Source organism: Saccopteryx leptura, chromosome 4, assembly GCF_036850995.1.
Source record: "Saccopteryx leptura isolate mSacLep1 chromosome 4, mSacLep1_pri_phased_curated, whole genome shotgun sequence".
Taxonomy (NCBI): domain Eukaryota; kingdom Metazoa; phylum Chordata; class Mammalia; order Chiroptera; family Emballonuridae; genus Saccopteryx; species Saccopteryx leptura.
In genome coordinates, this window is record NC_089506.1 from 121,338,281 (window position 1) to 121,356,293 (window position 18,013).

Genomic DNA, 18,013 nt, shown 5'->3' on the forward strand with positions numbered 1-18,013 from the left:
TCCCTTTCTCTCTTTACAGACTGCCTAGATGTCAGATGTGTTTATTCTATTTCCTGGGGGTCTTTGTCAACTCATCCCCCACAATATTACTTTCCAAGAATTCTTTCTTGTTCTAATTTTTAATGTATCCTGTTCTATTTCATTGACAAAATATTGGCTCTTAATTCTCTGAGGACATTCATTCTTTGTTTTGAGGGTTTCTTCTGTCTGCAATATCACTTGGACATGTTTTCTCTTTGTTTGTTCCAGCCTCTACCATTCATACATGTTGGGAGTTTTCGGAATACATTCAGTGATCCTTGGCTATCCATTTCTACTTAAAAGTGAGTCAATAGCCCTGGCCGGTTGGCTCAGCGGTAGAGCGTCGGCCTAGCGTGCGGAGGACCCGGGTTCGATTCCCGGCCAGGGCACACAGGAGAAGCGCCCATTTGCTTCTCCACCCCTCCGCCGCACTTTCTTCTCTGTCTCTCTCTTCCCCTCCCGCAGCCAAGGCTCCATTGGAGCAAGGATGGCCCGGGCGCTGGGGATGGCTCTGTGGCCTCTGCCTCAGGCGCTAGAGTGGCTCTGGTCGCAATATGGCGACGCCCAGGATGGGCAGAGCATCGCCCCCTGGTGGGCAGAGCGTCGCCCCATGGTGGGCGTGCCGGGTGGATCCCGGTCGGGCGCATGCGGGAGTCTGTCTGACTGTCTCTCCCCGTTTCCAGCTTCAGAAAAATGAAAAAAAAAAAAAAAAAAAAAAAAAAAAAAAAAAAAAAAGTGAGTCAATAAAATATCTTTGTGGTGATGGAACAGTTCTGTATCTTGATTGCTATGGCCGTTACACGAAACTACACGTGATCAAATGGCACAGAACTGTGCACACACATTGTGTACCAATGTCAGTTTCCCAGGTCTGGTGCTTCCTGTGGTTATGTGAGATGTAATCATTGGGGCAAACAGGATGAAGGACACAGGGGACAACTCTATACCATTTTTGCAACTTTCTGTGAATCTATGATTATTCCATAATAAAAAATTTAAAATAAGGCAGTAAAAAGAATGACAAGCTTTGTGAACACAAGCAAGGCTGGACTGGAAGGCTCCCACTAGCTGGGGTGGAATCTAGCTTCTGCTCTGAGGCGATGTCAAATGCAAGCAGCTGCAGGACTGGTCTCAGCATGTTGGGAGCAGGCAGGGGACACGCTAGGGTTCCCTTTTTAGTGTACAGACTTTCAGGAATCCCTCTTTCAGCTCAGTGTTGTGCTGCCCTTTGTCATGCCTGGGGCACTTCAATCTGTAGTCCCTCTGGGTCAGTTTCTCCAGAGCATAAACCTATGTTTTCTCTAATAGGCAGGAGATGAGTATTCTCTGGCTTGCAAAAATAAAGGAGTAACTTGGGGAGTTTAATTTCTCCCTATAGACTCTCAACTAATCCTCTATCTGCAGGCCCAAACCTCACCACCACCTTGAGTGACACCCACCGCCTCTAATTCCTGAGGTTCTGTTTCCAGAACACTTCTCCTGGTTCTCTGTGGCACCAACTCTTCAGCTTGCTCTGCTCCGCTGCACTCAGTCTTTGCCCAACTTCCTATTTCCAAAACTTGAAATCTTTTGACTATTATTGTCTTCTCTCCCATCCTTTGTCCTCACAGCTTTACACTTTAAAATAAATATTTTACTGTCATTTTAGCAGGGTTTCTGGAGGAAGTGAAGAAAAGTGAATGTTTCAACCTACCATGTTTACCTAAAGTATGCCACCTAGAAATCTCTGACCTTAATTTTGCAAAGTGCATACATACAACCGTGGGACATGTTTGAAGATGGAGAGATAACAGTAAGTCAACAACAAACAAGGATCCACAAATTTAATAATTAGAAATCCTTAGTTTTGATATTCACCCACTTGTAAGAGAGAGGCTCGTCTTCTGAGGGCTCTTCCAGCACTGCTATTCTAAGAGCTGATGGGAAAGGAAAGCTCAGCCCCATGGGAAACTCTCAATCATCTGAAAGGGCCACCTAACTGCTCCCACAAATGGCTTTTGGTTCCAAATGTCAAATAAATTATGATTACCATAGATTGCTGTGACTGAACCATGACAGGCAGAACTGATCCAAGACAGAACTGGGCTCTGGAGGAAGAGACTGTCAATGTCATGTGGCCAGCGTGAGTGATCAACACTTTACACACTTACAAAATTAAATTAGACTCTTAAATGCTAAACTAAAAACAATCACTGAGAAAGTCACAAAACATAAATAGCAATACATGTGCCCCTTAGCAGACAGCCACCCTGCTTAAGGATGGAGGATCTGTGAAGCAACAGTAGCCAAGATACACTCAGAAAACCCACGGCTTCTATCACCAAGCACACACAAGGCATCCTCTCACACTTCTTAGCACAATCACCTGCCAAGCGGCTACAGAAATGACTCAGTTACCAAAGTACATTCATGTCAATCAACAACCATTTCATTCCGACTGCAGAAAAGATATTATAATCCAGACTATGAGACAGAGCCATAGAAAGTAGACAGTATAGTTTGTCTTTGAAAAACTGAAATTGCGCCCTGGCCAGTTGGCTCAGTGGCAGAGCGTCGGCCTGGCATGCAGGAGTCCCAGGTTCGATTCCTGGTCAGGGCACACAGGAGAAGCGTCCATCTGCTTCTCCACTCCTCCCCCTCTCCTTCTTCTCTGTCTCTCTCTTCCCCTCCCGCAGCAGAGGCTCCAATGGAGCAAAGTTTGCCCGGGCGCTGAGGATGGCTCTGTGGCCTCTGCCTAAGGCGCTAGAATGGCTCTGATTGCAGCAGAGTGACGCCCCAGATGGGCAGAGCATCGCCCCCTGGTGGGCATGCCGAGTGGATCCCGGTCAGGCGCATGCGGGAGTCTGCCTGACTGCCTCCTCGTTTCCAACTTCGGAAAAATACACACAAAAAAAAGGTTCCACAGCCTCAGCCTGGGGAGAGCCTTTGCACTCCTCAGACTTCACAGCATAGTCTGAGGCTCTGGAAGACAAGATGGGACCACGAAGGAAGCACTGGGAATGTGATGGAGCTGTGAAGGTCGTCTAAATGCAGACACCAGCTGTGGCCACAGGAGTGGACTAGAGAGCACTGAAGAAGATAGGAAGGGAGAGGACAAGAAAGCTCGGACTTTTGGAAAAGTCTCACAGTGAGGGGTGAAGGGAAAAAAACAAAAGGCAAGAGAGAAAAATTCAGTACAGCCTGGTAAACGGAACTCAACTTAAGAAAGTCTCCCTTGTGCCTGACCAGGCGGTGGCGCAGTGGATAGAGCGTCGGACTGGGATGCAGAGGACCCAGGTTCGAGACCCCGAGGTTGCCAGTTTGAGCACGGGCTTATCTGGTTTGAGCACGGGCTCATCTGGTTTGAGCAAAAGCTCACCAGCTTGGACTCAAGGTCACTGGCTTGAGCAAGGGGTTACTCGGTCTGCTGAAGACCCGCGGTTAAGGCACATATGAGAAAGCAAGCAATGAACAACTAAGGTGTTGCAACACGCAATGAAAAACTAATGATTGATGCTTCTCATCTCTCTGTTCCTGTCTGTCCCTGTCTATCCCTCTAACTCTCTCTCTGTCTGAAAAAAAAAAAGAAAGTCTCCCTTGTGAGAGATGATCAACCCTATTAACCTGGCTGATGGGCCAAAGAATAAAGACTAAAAAAAGTCACGAAACGCAGTGACCACAAAATCACCGGTCTTTTTTTTTTTTTTTTTTTTTTTACAGAGAGACGAAGAGAGTCAGAGAGAGAGAGGGACAGACAGGGACAGAGAGAGATGAGAAGCATCAATCATCAGTTTTTCGTTGTGACACCATAGTTGTTCACTGATTGCTTTCTCATATGTGCCTTGACCATGGGCCTTCAGCAGACCGAGTAACCCCTTGCTCAAGCCAGAGACCTTGGGTCCAAGCTGGTGGGATTTTGCTCAAACCAGATGAGCGTGCACTCAAGCTGGCAACCTTGGGGTCTCGAACCTGGGTCTTCTGCATCCCAGTCCAACACTCCATCCACTGGGCCACCGCCTAGTCAGGCGAAATCAGCAGTCTTTTGTGACCTTTAGGAGAGCTATTTTATATGCCCAGTGGTGCAAGAGGCCACGGGGGATGCATAGGTCATGAGGAAATGTAGGCAGACATCCCTCCGACCAGCAGGTTGCTGGAACGGCCCTTCCCCATCAAGAACACTGTGTGTGGGGAGATGCTCTTTCTTCTTTGGCTTGAAGATGGTATCAACCTTCAGGGTCCTCAGACTCTCTTAAGTAATTATACAGTCACAGCAGACAAATATGGGGCTGCTTTCAGCACCAAATATGTCAGGTCCTGATGCTCCCAGAAGCCACACAAGAGACACAGTTATGTGTTGTGAATACTCCTCATCTACACTGAAGGGGGCTGGCCGGTACAGTGCTACAGATATGCCTATCCTGATCACTTCCCCAGCCCTCATCACAGCAGCCTCTCCCACAAAAAGGATAAAAATTAAAACAAGGAGGAGAAACTTCATCAGAGCTGTGGAGCATGAAAGAACAGCTCTCACTTGCAGGATGCAAATGAAGGCTCTTTTTTAAGACTAGGATTTTTTCCTGCTAGCTGAAGATTTTAATTTTATTGTTGGATAGGACTGCCTGCCGCCCCCCCCCCCTTTTTAGCAGCACTCACTATCTTAGATTTTAATTTTAAATTGTCATAGTTAGAATGAGTCTTCACCAGATATAGCTATGCTATTTTATTATTATTATTTTTTGTGTGTGTGACACAGAGAGAGAGACAGATAAGGGACAGACAGGAAGGGAGAGAGATGAGAAGCATCAATTTTTCACTGCGGCACCTTAGTTGTTCATGGATTGCTTTCTCATATTTGCCTTAACTGGGGGCTATAGCAGGTGGAGTGACCCCTTGCTCAAGCCAGCGACCTTGGGCTCAAGCTGGTAAGCTCGGGTTTCTTTTTTTTTTTTTTTAACAGGGACAGAGAGACAGTCAGAGAGAGGGATAGATAGGGACAGACAGACAGGAATGGAAAGAGATGAGAAGCATCAATCATCAGTTTTTCATTGCGACACCTTAATTGTTCATTGATTGCTTTCTCATATGTGCCATGACCATGGGCCTTCAGCAGACCGAGTAACCCCTTGCTCGAGCCAGCAACCTTGGGTCCAAGCTGGTGAGCTTTTTGCTCAAGCCAGATGAGCCCGCGCTCAAGCTGGCAACCTCGGGGTCTTGAACCTGGGACCTCCTCATCCCAGTCCGACACTCTATTCACTGTGCCACCACCTGGTCAGGCCTGAACTCAGGTTTCGATCCTGGGTCCTCCGCATCCCAGTCTGACGCTTTATCCACTGCACCACCACCTGGTCAGGCATATGCTATTAATTTAAACCAAAAGTAACCCAGTAAGTGTCTTATTACTTTGACAGAACTGCAGAAAATTACATGTTTAGGTCTCTCAAAATATGCAAACAAACCAAAACCCCTCAACCAAATATTCAAGATTTAGCCCAAAAGGACATTCATTCCAGGCCGTGGATGGCTGGCTCAGTGGTAGAGCACTGGCCTGACATATGGAAGTCCCAGGTTTGATTCCCAGTCAGGGCACACAGGAGAAGCACCCATCTGCTTCTCCACCCTTCCCCCTCTTCTCTTCCTCTCTTCTCCTCCCCTCCTACAGCCATGGCTCAGTTAGAGTGAGTTGGCCCCCAGCAATGAGGATGGTTCCATGGCCTTTGCCTCAGGTGCTAAAACATGGCCACAGCTGCAACAGAGCAAGGGCACTAATAGGCAGAGCACTGCCCCATAGTGGGCTTGCCAGGTGGATCCCAGTCAGTGCGCATGCGGGAGTCTGTCTCTGCCTCCCCTCCTCTCACTAAAATTAAAAATAAAAAAGGACATTCAGTCTAGTACTTATTGCCTAACTGAATACTTCCAAACCATATATCATTTGCCTCAATCTTTTTTTTTTAAACTTTATTTATTCATTTTAGAGAAGAGAGAGAGAGAGAGAGAGAGAGAAGGAAGGGAGGAGCAGAAAGCATCAACTCCCATATGTGCCTTGACCAGGCAAGCCCAGGGTTTTGAACCAGTGACCTCAGCGTTCCAGGTCAAAGCTTTATCCACTGCACCACCACAGGTCAGGCTGCCTCAATCTTTAAATCATAAAAATTTGTATTTCACCATCCTGCTTCAGAAGAACACAGTATGCCTGTGGGCAAAACTGACCAAAAGATCCATGCAGCACAATCAGTCTGAGTGGAAGGCCACAAAATCCTCAACCGCAGCACCGAGCTGAGAGCGCAACAAGGGCAAATAAACCTTGGAGTGAATAAATCCAGAGCTTTATCCATTAACATGATTCAATTTTACTCTGAACTACAAAACATTTCAGTAAGCATTTTGTTCCTCCCTGTCTGTAACCACATATATGTCAGGTGGCTCCTAATAGATCCCTCTGAGGCTGGCGGAAATGTCAGAAACAAGCAACTGGCAATGTGCATTCCTGCTCAGTAAGAGCTGCAAATGTGGATGAGGCAGCATTAAAACCACGACCTTCTCAGAGCTTGGCGAGCAGAACCTCAAAGGAGGGGCTTGTGTTAAAACAGCTAAATGCTACAAAACACAAATGACATCTTGTAAATGAAAAAGCACTTTATACACAGACAGTTCTGATTGCCATTTTCCCCCTTTGAGTATCCATTTAAATTAGCACCCTCCCACCCCCATCCAGAAACAGGCTAATCTCCGGGTAGAGAAACTCCAAAAGCTTCTGTCACTCAGAACAGGAGCACAGATGTCCTCCCAGGTTAAAGCTACAGGATGGCTCTTTAATAGAGAACCCACTCATCAGAGAAATCACCCTCAATCTAATTCTGAGGGGACCAAGGAATAGCCGACTCTAATCATGGGCCTAGTGCTGTCCTGATGGCAATTCACATTACACACTCCAACCACAGCCCCAGAGAGGTTCCACGTCATTCCAAGAGGCCTGTAGGTAAAATAGTAAAAAAAGAAAAAATGTTCCTTTTGCTACAAAAAGAAAATGGAAAGGAGAAAGACAGGGATAACAGTGAAGCAGGATGGGGAGGATGCAGAAAGACCTTTAATGTCCTACAGCAAAAATAGGTGGACAGGCCTGACCTGTGGTGGCACAGTGGATAAAGTGTCGACCTGAAATGCTGAGGTTGCTGGTTCGAAACCCTGGGCTTGCCTGGTCAAGGCACATATGGGAGTTGATGCTTCCTGCTCTCCCCCTCCTCTCTCTCCCCCCTTCTCTAAAATGAATAAATAAAAAATCTTAAAAAAAAAATAGATGGAGAGAGCTCTGGCCAGTTACCTCAGTCAGTTGTGGGTTCAATCCTCTGTGAGGGCTTATATAGGAAGCAACCAATGAATGCATAACTAAGTAGAACAACAAATGAATGCTCCCCCCCCCATTCCTCTCTGTCTCTCTAAAGTCAATGAAAAAATATATATATAGGTAGGGTCTGACTGGTGGTGGTGTACTGGATAGTGTCCACCTGGGACATTGCTTAGGTTCAAGACCCAGAGGTCACCAGCTTGAATGTGGGATCATCAACATGATCCCCTGGTCGCTGGCTTGAAGCCCAAGGTCGCTGGCTTGAGTCAGGAGTCACTGGCTTGGTTGGAGCACCCCATCCCCCAACAAGGCATATATAAGAAGCAATCAATGAACAACTAAAGTGCTACAACTATGAGTTGATGCTTCCCATCTCTCTGCCTTCCTGCCTCTCTCTTTCAAAAACAAAACAAAACAAAACACAAAACAAAAACCCAGAGAGCACACACAGTCAAGTTCAGGATAACTGAAGGGAAGGGAACTGGAACTGAGCAGGACACCCTCTCTCCATGGAGTCCTTCTGAACCTGTCTCATGACTCAGCATTCTCAGCAGGAGGGTGACAACAGGTGCCAGAGAGGAGACACGAGGTCTCTGGAGGCAGGAAGTCAAGGTAGATTCCCTAACACTGGCCATTTCTAAGACAACATAGAAATGCCAGTTACTCGGACTTATTTTGCTCCAGGAGGTGGTGGGAATAAACCAGTATTGGAATGAATCAGACTCACAGAGGTTACTTTCATTCAACATCTAGGGGCATTTACAGATTCTCCAGAAATAAAATGTACTTTTGACACTTATTTTGAAAATGGCTGAGGGGACAAACAGAAGCATAGCAAGTGCAAATACACTTTCTCCCACACTGCTGTACAGCCTGACCGCCTTACCTCCCAGCCACTATCTCACACTCATCCCAACACCCTGCTCCTCCCTCTCTCCTCACCTGTGGTTACTCCTACTCCATTAAGATTTTTAAATGTTGAAAGACCAGATGATTCATGCCAACCACAGAGTTTGTGACTCATGGTTGATCAGGGTATTCAGACATAGAAATGATCTATAAATCCTGAACTTAAAACATTCTCAGGTGAGCCTGACTAGGCAGTGGCGCAGTGGGTAGAGCATTGGACTGGGATGCAGAGGACCCAGGTTCAAGACCTCGAGGTCGCCAGATTGAGCGCAGGCTCATCTGGTTTGAGCAAAAAGCCCACCAGCTTGAACCCAAGGTCGCTGGCTTCAGCAAGGGGTTACTCGGTCTGCTGAAGGCCTGCAGTCAAGGCACATATGAGAAAGCAATCAATGAACAACTAAGGTGTTGCAACGCGCAATGAAAAACTAATGACTGATCCTTCTCATCTCTCTCCGTTCCTGTCTGTCTGTCCCTGTCTATCCCTCTCTCTCTCTGAAAAACAAACAAACAAACAAAAAAACACAGAAAACATTCTCAGGTGAAGGCAAACTAGATTTACTCCTTTTTGTATTCAGGTTACTCTACTTGTTAGTTAGCAGTGTGACACTGGACAAGTTATTTAACCTCTCTGTTCCTCAATTTCCTCCTCTGAAACATAGGAATGGTACCTAATTCACAGGGTTGTTGTGGGTATTAATATACATAAAGCACTTAAGAGTACCTGGCACATAGTAACACTATATAATACTTGTTCTTATTATCTTGAAAGACAAAAGCAATAACTGTATTCTACCATCCTTTTAATTCATAATATCATTACCTGTTTTTCATGAATTTCAAAAAATGTCCTCCAGATTCTGGTATATACACATACTTATATATTCGTTCCATCACACCTCCTGGAGGTTGGTAGACTTTAGCAGGTGTTATTTTAAATGTGCATTATTGAATTTCTAATAAAGTAATAGAGGAGTGAAGTTCATGAGTATTTATAGAAGAGGCGTAATAAAGAACTCAAATCTGTAATCTACCAGGTCACAACCAACAACACAATCAATTAGAAATTCTTACACCACTGAAACAGACTTCTCCATAGACCTTTTGCTTCCCAAGGTGCCTCTTTGGTGCAGCACCACCCTGGGACACACGGAAGTGATCTTCTGAAGGGAAGGGAGTGGTTTTGTCTGATGGACATCAGGATGGTATCTGCTAATAACCAAGTGGCCGCCCAGGCACAAGCCACCTACACTCTGGCTATCCACCTATACTGACTCACTTCAGGGGCTAGAATGACAGACCTCGTGTTTTATTGCAGAGAGAAAATGAGGCAGTGAGTAGGCCAAGGTCATTCAGAGTAGGTGACAGCCAAGAGGAGCACCCAAGGGTTTTGATTTCCAATCACAGGACACAAATACATGCTCCTCACCTAATGAAAGTGCCCTCGAGTCAGGCGACAAGCCAGACAGAGCACCACAATGGCATCAAGTCCCAGGAACTGGAAGGGAGAAAACCCAAGGACAAAGAATAAAATCAGGGAACAGCTCTAAGAGTCTGTAAATGCTGTGATCCTATCTGAATAAAATAGAATTAGATGCACTTAGTCCTGCATCTTGGGTAACCTTATATAACTCCTTCCTATTATTTCATTAAGAACAATTGCTTTTAATGGGTCCAGCACCTGGGCAGACGAGGCAAGCCAACTTCACATGCTATGATGCTACATCTAAATAGCTTTCCCCATGGAAACACTGGTCTGAGTAGGAGCCAAAAATAAACCAAAAAGACAATTCCTGAGGGACTTGTCATCAGAGATGTTACATACACACCACCTCACAAAAAGCAGGGTGATTACAGACACAGATTTAATTGAGACATTAAATCTCAAACCAGGATGAAATTTAAATGTTGTGGCAACTTATAGCAAAAGAACACACAAGAGAAGGGAGAACTAAAGCACGAACAGGAACCCACAAACCACACAGCAGTCTGCTCTCTTCCCCGCAGGGGCAGGGCCATTCTGCCCCCATGACAGGTGAAGGCCAGAAAGACTCACCTTGGCTACCCAATGCTCAAGAAGGCAAAGAGGCTGTTGGCATATGGCTTTATTCAGAAATTTTACTCAAGGGATGACCACTGATGAGGAAGGAGCAAATCTCCACAAAGGAGAGATTTAGCCAAATGGGAAAGGTTGCCAATGGAGAAATCAGCTACCATGCTAAGGGAGCCAGGAGAGTGATGAAGGAAGGAGCTGTGGGCTTCTTTCAAGTCCTAAAGAAGCTTAGCCTCTGCAGCTGGAAGCCTTAAGAACTGGACCATAAAGCCCGCAATTTTAAGAAAAAACTACTTGCCTGACCAGGTGGTGGCACAGTGGATAGAGCACTGGACTGGGATGCAGAGGACCTAGGTTCGAAACTCCGAGGTCGCCAGCTTGAGCATGGGCTCATCTGGTTTGAGCAAGGCTCACCAGCTTGAGCCTAGGGTCACTGGCTTGAGCAAGGGGTCACTCGATCTGATGTAGCACCCCCCTCAAGGCACATTATGAGAAAGCAATCAATGAACAACTAAGGTGCTGCAACGAAGAATTGATGCTTCTCATCTCTCTCACTTCCTGTCCGTCTGTCCCTATCTGTCCCTCTCTCCGTCTCTCTGTCTCTGTCACACACACAAAAAAACACAAGCCTGATCTGTGGTGGCACAATGGGTAAAGCATCGACCTGGAATGCTGAAGTCACCAGTTCAAAACCCCGGGCTTGCCTAGTCAAGGCACATATGGGAGTTGATGCTTCCTGCTCCTTCCCCTTTCTCTCTCTCTGAAATGAATAAATAAAATCTAAAAAAAACCCCTAAAAACTACTTATTTTATTTCAGTTGATCAAATTTATGGAAGTGGCCAGATGGGGGTAGGACTAGTTGGCCAATGTCTCCATCTCTCTTTTTAAAATTTGTTCATCAGCCCTGGCCAGTTGGCTCAATGGTAGAGCGTCGGCCTGGCATGCAGGAGTCCTGGATTCGATTCCTGGCCAGGGCACACAGGAGAAGCGCCCATCTGCTTCTCCACCCCTCCTCCTCTCCTTCCTCTCTTCCCCTCCCGCAGCCAAGGCTCCACTGGAGCAAAGTTGGCCCAGGCGCCGAGGACGGCTCTGTGGCCTCTGCCTCAGGCACTAGAATGGCTCTGGTTGCAGCAGAGCAACGCCCCGGATGGGCAGAACATCGCCCCCTGGTGGGCATGCCGGGTGGATCCCGGTCGGGAGCATGCAGGAGTCTGTCTGACTACCTCCCCATTTCCAGCTTAGGAAAAACACACACACACACACACACAAATTTGTTCATCAAAAAGTTAAAAGATGAATAACTAAGGTATCCCAACAAAAAACTGATGATTGATGCTTCTCATCTCTCTCCGTTCCTGTCTGTCTGTCCCTATCTATTCCTCTTTCTGACTCTGTCTCTGTAAAAAAAAAAAAAAAAAAAAAAAGTTAAAAGACTGGTATTAAGCCTTTACTCACTGCCCACCAAACTGACATAAAAACTACAAAAATACTCCACAGCCAGGCCCTGCCCAGGTAGCTCAATTGGTTAGAGCATCATCCCAATATGCCAAGGTTATAGGCTCAATCCCCCATCAGGGCATATACAAGAATCAACCAATAAATGCAGAAATAAGTGGAACAAATCAATGTTTTTCTCTTTCTCTTTTTCTCCCTTCCACTCTCTAAAATCAATAAAATAAAACAAACAAACATAAAAACTCCACAGCCTACCATTCCACATTAAAGGACACTATTTTAAAAATTCCAAGAGTGGGCCCTGGCCGGTTGGCTCAGCATAGCGCATCGGCCTGGCGTGCGGGGGACCCGGGTTTGATTCCCGGCCAGGGCACATAGGAGAAGCGCCCATTTGCTTCTCCACCCCCCCCCCCTTCCTCTCTGTCTCTCTCTTCCCCTCCTGCAGCCAAGGCTTCATTGGAGCAAAGATGGCCTGGGCGCTGGGGATGGCTCCTTGGCCTCTGCCCCAGGCGCTAGAGTGGCTCTGGTCGCGGCAGAGCCACGCCCCGGAGGGGCAGAGCGTCGCCCCCTGGTGGGCGTGCCGGGTGGATCCCAGTCGGGCGCAAGCAGGAGTCTGTCTGACTGTCTCTCCCCGTTTCCAGCTTCAGGGGGAAAAAAAAAAAAAAAAAAATCCAAGAGTGAAAACTTCAAAAAGAAATGTTTCCCAAGACTATCACTATCTTATTCTACCAACAGAATAACCAGATTAGTGATGGGGGAGACATCAGAACCTAAATGTCTCAGTCTCCTGGTCTTTCCTTTACAGAATGCCACCTTGATGGACTTACAAGGAGTGGAAGGTAAGAAGAAAAATCTTCCCAAACCACAGAGCTGCAAGAAAGGACCCACCCTACCACCTTAGTCAGCCAAGAGCAAAGCAGAAGACATGTTCAGCTGACCAGGGCCATGTGTCTGTGGCTAATGGTAACAGAGAGCTGCCTTATCAGGTATAAAATTTACTCCCCACACAAATTTATTCTCAAGTCTTAAAAGAACTGGGTCCTGCCATCCATAGATGGGCACTACATGCCACCCTTTCCTAAAATTACTAAGCCCCTTAGCTTTTGCTAAGTCCAGAAGAATACATCACTAATGGAGGCACAAAGGATTTCAACCAGTTTGAAGCAAGTTACAAGAGGGCAGCTTCAAAATATATCTGAACTACTGCCTTAAAGGTATTTTCTGTTTAGTTCCAAAATTGGTATTTTAAATCAAATTTTGTACAACTATATGTGGTGGGGCTCCGGAGGGAGAGGGAACATAACTGTAAACAAAGTTAACCACCAAAGATGAACAGGATGCCTGACCAGGCGGTGGCGCAGTGGATAGAGCATCGGACTGGGATACGGAAGACCCAGGTTCGAGACCTCCGAGGTAGCCAGCTTGAGCGCGGGCTCATCTAGCTTGAGCAAAAAGCTCACCGGCTTGAGCCCAAGGTCGCTGGCTCAAGCAAGGGGTTACTCAGTCTGCTGAAGGCCCGCAGTCAAGGCACGTATGAGAGAGCAATCAATGAACAACTAAGGTGTCACAACGAAAAGCTAATGATTGATGCTTCTCATCTCCCTCCATTCCTGTCTGTCTGTCCCTCTCTATCCCTCTCTCTGACTCTCTGTCTCTGTAAAAAAAAAAAAAAAAAAAATCCCACTGAAGCCCTGGCCGGTTGGCTCAGTGGTAGAGCGTTGGCCTGGCGTGTAGGAGTCCCAGGTTCGATTCCCGGCCAGGGCACACAGGAGAAGCGCCCATCTGCTTCTCCACCCTTCCCCCTCTCCTCCCTCTCTGACTCTCTCTTCCCCTCCCGCAGCCAAGGCTCCATTGGAGCAAAGTTGGCCCGGGCACTGAGGATGGCTCCATGACCTCTGCCTCAGGAGCTAGAATGGCTCTGGTTGCAACAGAGCAACGCCCCAGATGGGCAGAGCATCGCCCCCTGGTGGGCATGTCGGGTGTCTGACTGCCTCCTGGTTTCCAACTTCAGAAAAATAAAAAATAAAAATAAAAAAAAATCCCACAGAAAGACACAGGAATCATTTGCTAGTAAGACAATGCATAAACCAAACTTAGAGCAAAAATCTCTTCCCAATTAAATACTGATGATAACTTTTAACAATTACTCTGCTGCAAAAAGTAGTATTTTCCATGTAGTTTTATACATGAACTTATAAAGTTCCCTGAGGGGAAGCTGAGGTCCTGTGTGTGGATTTCTGTATCTGTGGGTGTATGTGCACTGGCGAGGGAGGAAAAAAGATCCCGCTGGTATCAGCAGTCACTAGGAAGTGGATCACAGGCTCTTTATGGGAATGAGGCTTTTTTCCCTGCCCAAGCCCTAATCACCAACCCTCTGTAGTGTGGCATAAAGCCCTATTCCTGTTGCCTTTGTCTCCCAGTGTGTGAGAAACCCAGATTAACTTCTAAAGTGCCCTCCCCTGAAAGCAGACCTCTTCAGTCCCAGGCAGCTAAAACCCAGACCTGATTCTTGCTGAGAAATGTTTTCTTGAACGGAGAGGGAGGAGGACATGAAGAACTGGTGAAAGATACAGGGTTGTACGTGCCTGTGAATCACTGATAGGAATTCACACTCAGGAAAACAAGACAGGAAAAGCCACCAAACCAATCCCGATTTAAGGTCTCAGGTTTCTGATGATAAACACCTTGGTATGGTAAAACTGCAATATTCATCAGCCTCATTGGAATACCATATGGGAATCTGATGTTTGCTTCACAGCCTCAGGTAAAAAAAAAAAAAAAAAAAATCTCATCAGGTTTCCAAATGGGCGGCTCTCCTCCATCCCTCGTTCTATAGTACTTTTTTCTTTCAAGAAGTCCAACTGCACTTAGGAGTCATCAATCCCAGACACAGCTGTCACATCCCCTTCTCCCAGTACTACTAATATCACGGCTCTGATTATCAGTAATTTTACTCACAAAGTTCCCCGCAGCAATTAAAATGAGGCAACAAGGTAAAGCAAAAAGGGGTTAGGTTTCTTCACCCACAATAACGCCTTCTGCAATCTAGTGAACTTCTTGGGTTTTCACCTCTACCTCTGTTTTGGAATGCCCACAACCCATCCCTGCACCGACCCAGCACGGCCTTACTTTCGGGATGCACAACGCTGTATGTAGCTCCTCGGGGGTCAGCAAAACACCCGCATTGGTGCCTGAGAGCACGAGGAGTTCCCCAAGGTGGTGAATCCACGTACATAACCTTGCGGCCCACATCACACCATACCACAGCTTCGAAGTCCCTTCGCGTGGGGAAGCCCTGGGCCCGGTGGCCCAGGACTGGTGCAATGACTCTGCACGGGAGCGTCCGCTCCGCTGAGGTTTGTCCTCCCACCTCGGCCCACTGCAGCAGCACCATTCCGGGCAGCGCCTCACACGCCTCCCCTCCCAGCCTAGGACTCTAGCAGATAACTGCCCCTCCATCTCCCCGCCGGCCCGCCGCACCTTGGTCTCCTTCACGTGCTGCTTGACGCCCTCCGGGTACCACTGGACGCGCACGTAGCCCCGGCGCAGCGGGCTGGCCCGGCCCTCCTCGTGGCCCGCGCCCCCTGCCTCGGAGCAGCCGGAGCTCCCGCGGCCCTCCTCCTCGCCCTCCGAGTCCGAGTCCTCGCCATGGATAAGGCGCACCAGCCCGAAGTGCACCGAGCCGCGGTAACGGCCCGACACCAGGTCGTGAGAAAACAGTAGACGCTGAGAGCCGGCTTCGGGGCCGGAGTCCGAGGACCGCCCGGAGGCCGAGTCCGGGGCGGGCGCCGAGGCCGGGACGGGGGCTGTGTCCGGGGCCAAGGCCAATTCCGGGGCTGCAGCCGGGGCCTGGGCGGGAGCCGGAGCTTCAGGCACGGGCGCTGCGGGATCCGCCATAACTGCTCTGTGCGAGTCTCGGGCGGCGACGGCGACGGCAGCGGCGACGGCGGCGGCAACGGCAGCCAAGACACGGGGAGGCGGGGCCAGCCCGCGCCGGAGGCGAGGCCACGGCGCGCTGACGTAGCTCTACGTGCCGCCGTCGTCAGGGAACAGAGATGCGGTTGCTAGGAGCTACCGCCTCGTCGCTAGGGGACGCTGGAGAATGCTGCTGAGAGAGGTGGGTACAGCAAGGGCTCATTGTGGGGGGGCGGAGCCAGAGGAGATAAAAGTACTAGAGGGAACAGGAAGGTGTGGCCGACTGAGGTGGAAGAAATGGTGTAGTCACCAAGGAAAAAGGGAGTGGCGGAGGTGGGACGGAGGATAGCCCGGAGACTGTCAACAGCTGTTAATGAGGTCCTTGGCGTCTGAGGGATACGGAAAGAGCAAGACACAGTCCTTGTCCTCTAGGTGTTTACAATCTAGTTGGAGAAACAAAACATACACACATTAAATAGCTAAAAAGAGACTCCATGTCAGCTTGCAAGCAAGGCTATAACAAGGCTATAAGTAGGTATGTATAGAGTGTATCTAGACTATATTGTATTAGGAAATATACATACAAAACTTGAAGTAATGACTCCTTAGGGGTTAGTTAAGGCGTTGGTTAAGAAGGTCTAGAGAAAGATCAGAAGAGATCAGCAGGTATTATTTACCCCTATAGTTTGCCTTTAAATCTATCTAGATGAAGTCAAAGTTCCATGAGGCTTGTTATGCATGGCAAGAAGTAAAATAGCCAGATAGTTAAAAGTGGAGTCATAGCCTGACCAGGTGGTGGCGCAGTGAATAGAGCATTGGACTGGGATGCGGAAGGACCCAGGTTGGAGACCCCAAAGGTGCCAGCTTGAGCGCGGTCTCATCTGGCTTGAGCAAAAAGCTCACCAGCTTGGACCCAAGGTTGCTGGCTCCAGTGAGGGGTTACTCGGTCTGCTGAAGGCCCGCGGTCAAGGCACATATGAGAAAGCAATCAATGAACAACTAAGAAGTCGCAACGCGCAACGAAAAACTAATGATTGATGCTTCTCATCTCTCTCTGTTCCTGTCTGTCTGTCCCTGTCTATCTTTGCCTCTGTAAAAAAAAAAAAAAAAAGTGGAGTCATAGATTCCAATATTCGGCACTGCCACTTACTAATCTTATAAAGGTAGGCAATCTTGATAAACTTTGTGTGTGTGTGTGTGTGTGTGTGTGTGTGACAGAAACAGAGAGAGGGACAGATAGGGACAGGCAAACAGGAAGGGAGGTGAGAAGCATTAATTCTTTGCTGCAGCACCTTAGTTGTTCGTTGACTGCTTTCTCATGTATGCCTTAATGGGGGGGGCTACAACAGAGCAAGTGACCCCTTGCTCAAGCCAGAGACCTCACTCAAGCCAGCGACCTTTGGGCTCAAGCTAGTGACCATGGGGTCATGTCTATGATCCCACGCTCAAGCCAGGGACCCCACACTCAAGCTGGTAAGCCTGTGCTCAAGCCATCAACCTCGGGGTTTTGACTGGCTCCTCTGCATCCCAGTCTTTTGCTCTATCCACTGCGTCACTACCTTGTCAGGCAAACGTTTTTAAATGAGAACTTCTTTTCTAAATTTTATTTGTTGAGTTTTTGGAGAGAGAAACAGAGTCAGAAACATCCATCTGTTCCTGTATTTGCCCTGAATGGAGATTAAACCCTCAACCTTTATGTATCAGGACAATGTTCTAACCAATTGGGCTATCCGGCCAGGGCTAAACTTCTTTTCACCTTACTTTTCTAATCTGTAAAAAAGGTTGATAATAGCAGTATCTGTTTCATTAGGCGATTGGGAAAATTAAATGAAATGGAGCAGTGCTTGGCGTACAGTTCCCTCAATAAAGCTTAACTATTTTAATTTTTCAACCATCCCACCTGCAGCTAGGCTAAAATTTTAGATTGGCAGAACTATTATACTTATAGTCTGCTTCATATTTCTATTTAAAAATATTAAAAGTAATTATGCCCTGGCCGGATAGCTCGGTTGGTTGGAGCATCGTCCCAACCTGTCATACTGCACAGGTTGCCAGTATGATCCCCAGTCAAGTCACATACAGGAATAGTTCGATGTTCCTGTCTTTCTGTCTCTCTCTAAATAAAATAAAATAAAAAGTAATTATAGGCCCTGGCCGGTTGGCTCAGTGGTAGAATGTTGGCCTCGCGTGCAGGAGTCCCAGATTCGATTCCCGGCCAGGGCACACAGGAGAAGCGCCCATCTGCTTCTCCACCTCTCCCCCTCTCCTTCCTCTCTGTCTCTCTCTTCCCCTCCCGCAGCCAAGGCTCCATTGGAGCAAAGTTGGCTCGGGTGCTGAGGAT

At 47.7% G+C, this 18,013-nt stretch overlaps 1 protein-coding gene across 1 annotated transcript in view; it reads right to left on the reverse strand.

Moving 5' to 3' along the window:
• UBE2O (ubiquitin conjugating enzyme E2 O) overlaps nt 1-15,703 on the reverse strand; it is a 49,674-nt gene extending 33,971 nt beyond the window's left edge. Inside the window, exon 1 of the mRNA XM_066381283.1 lies at nt 15,238-15,703. Coding sequence (XP_066237380.1) covers nt 15,238-15,654 — 417 coding nt within the window. The 5' untranslated portion in view covers nt 15,655-15,703. The remainder of the gene's footprint in view (nt 1-15,237) is intronic.
• Nucleotides 15,704-18,013: the final 2,310 nt, after the last annotated feature.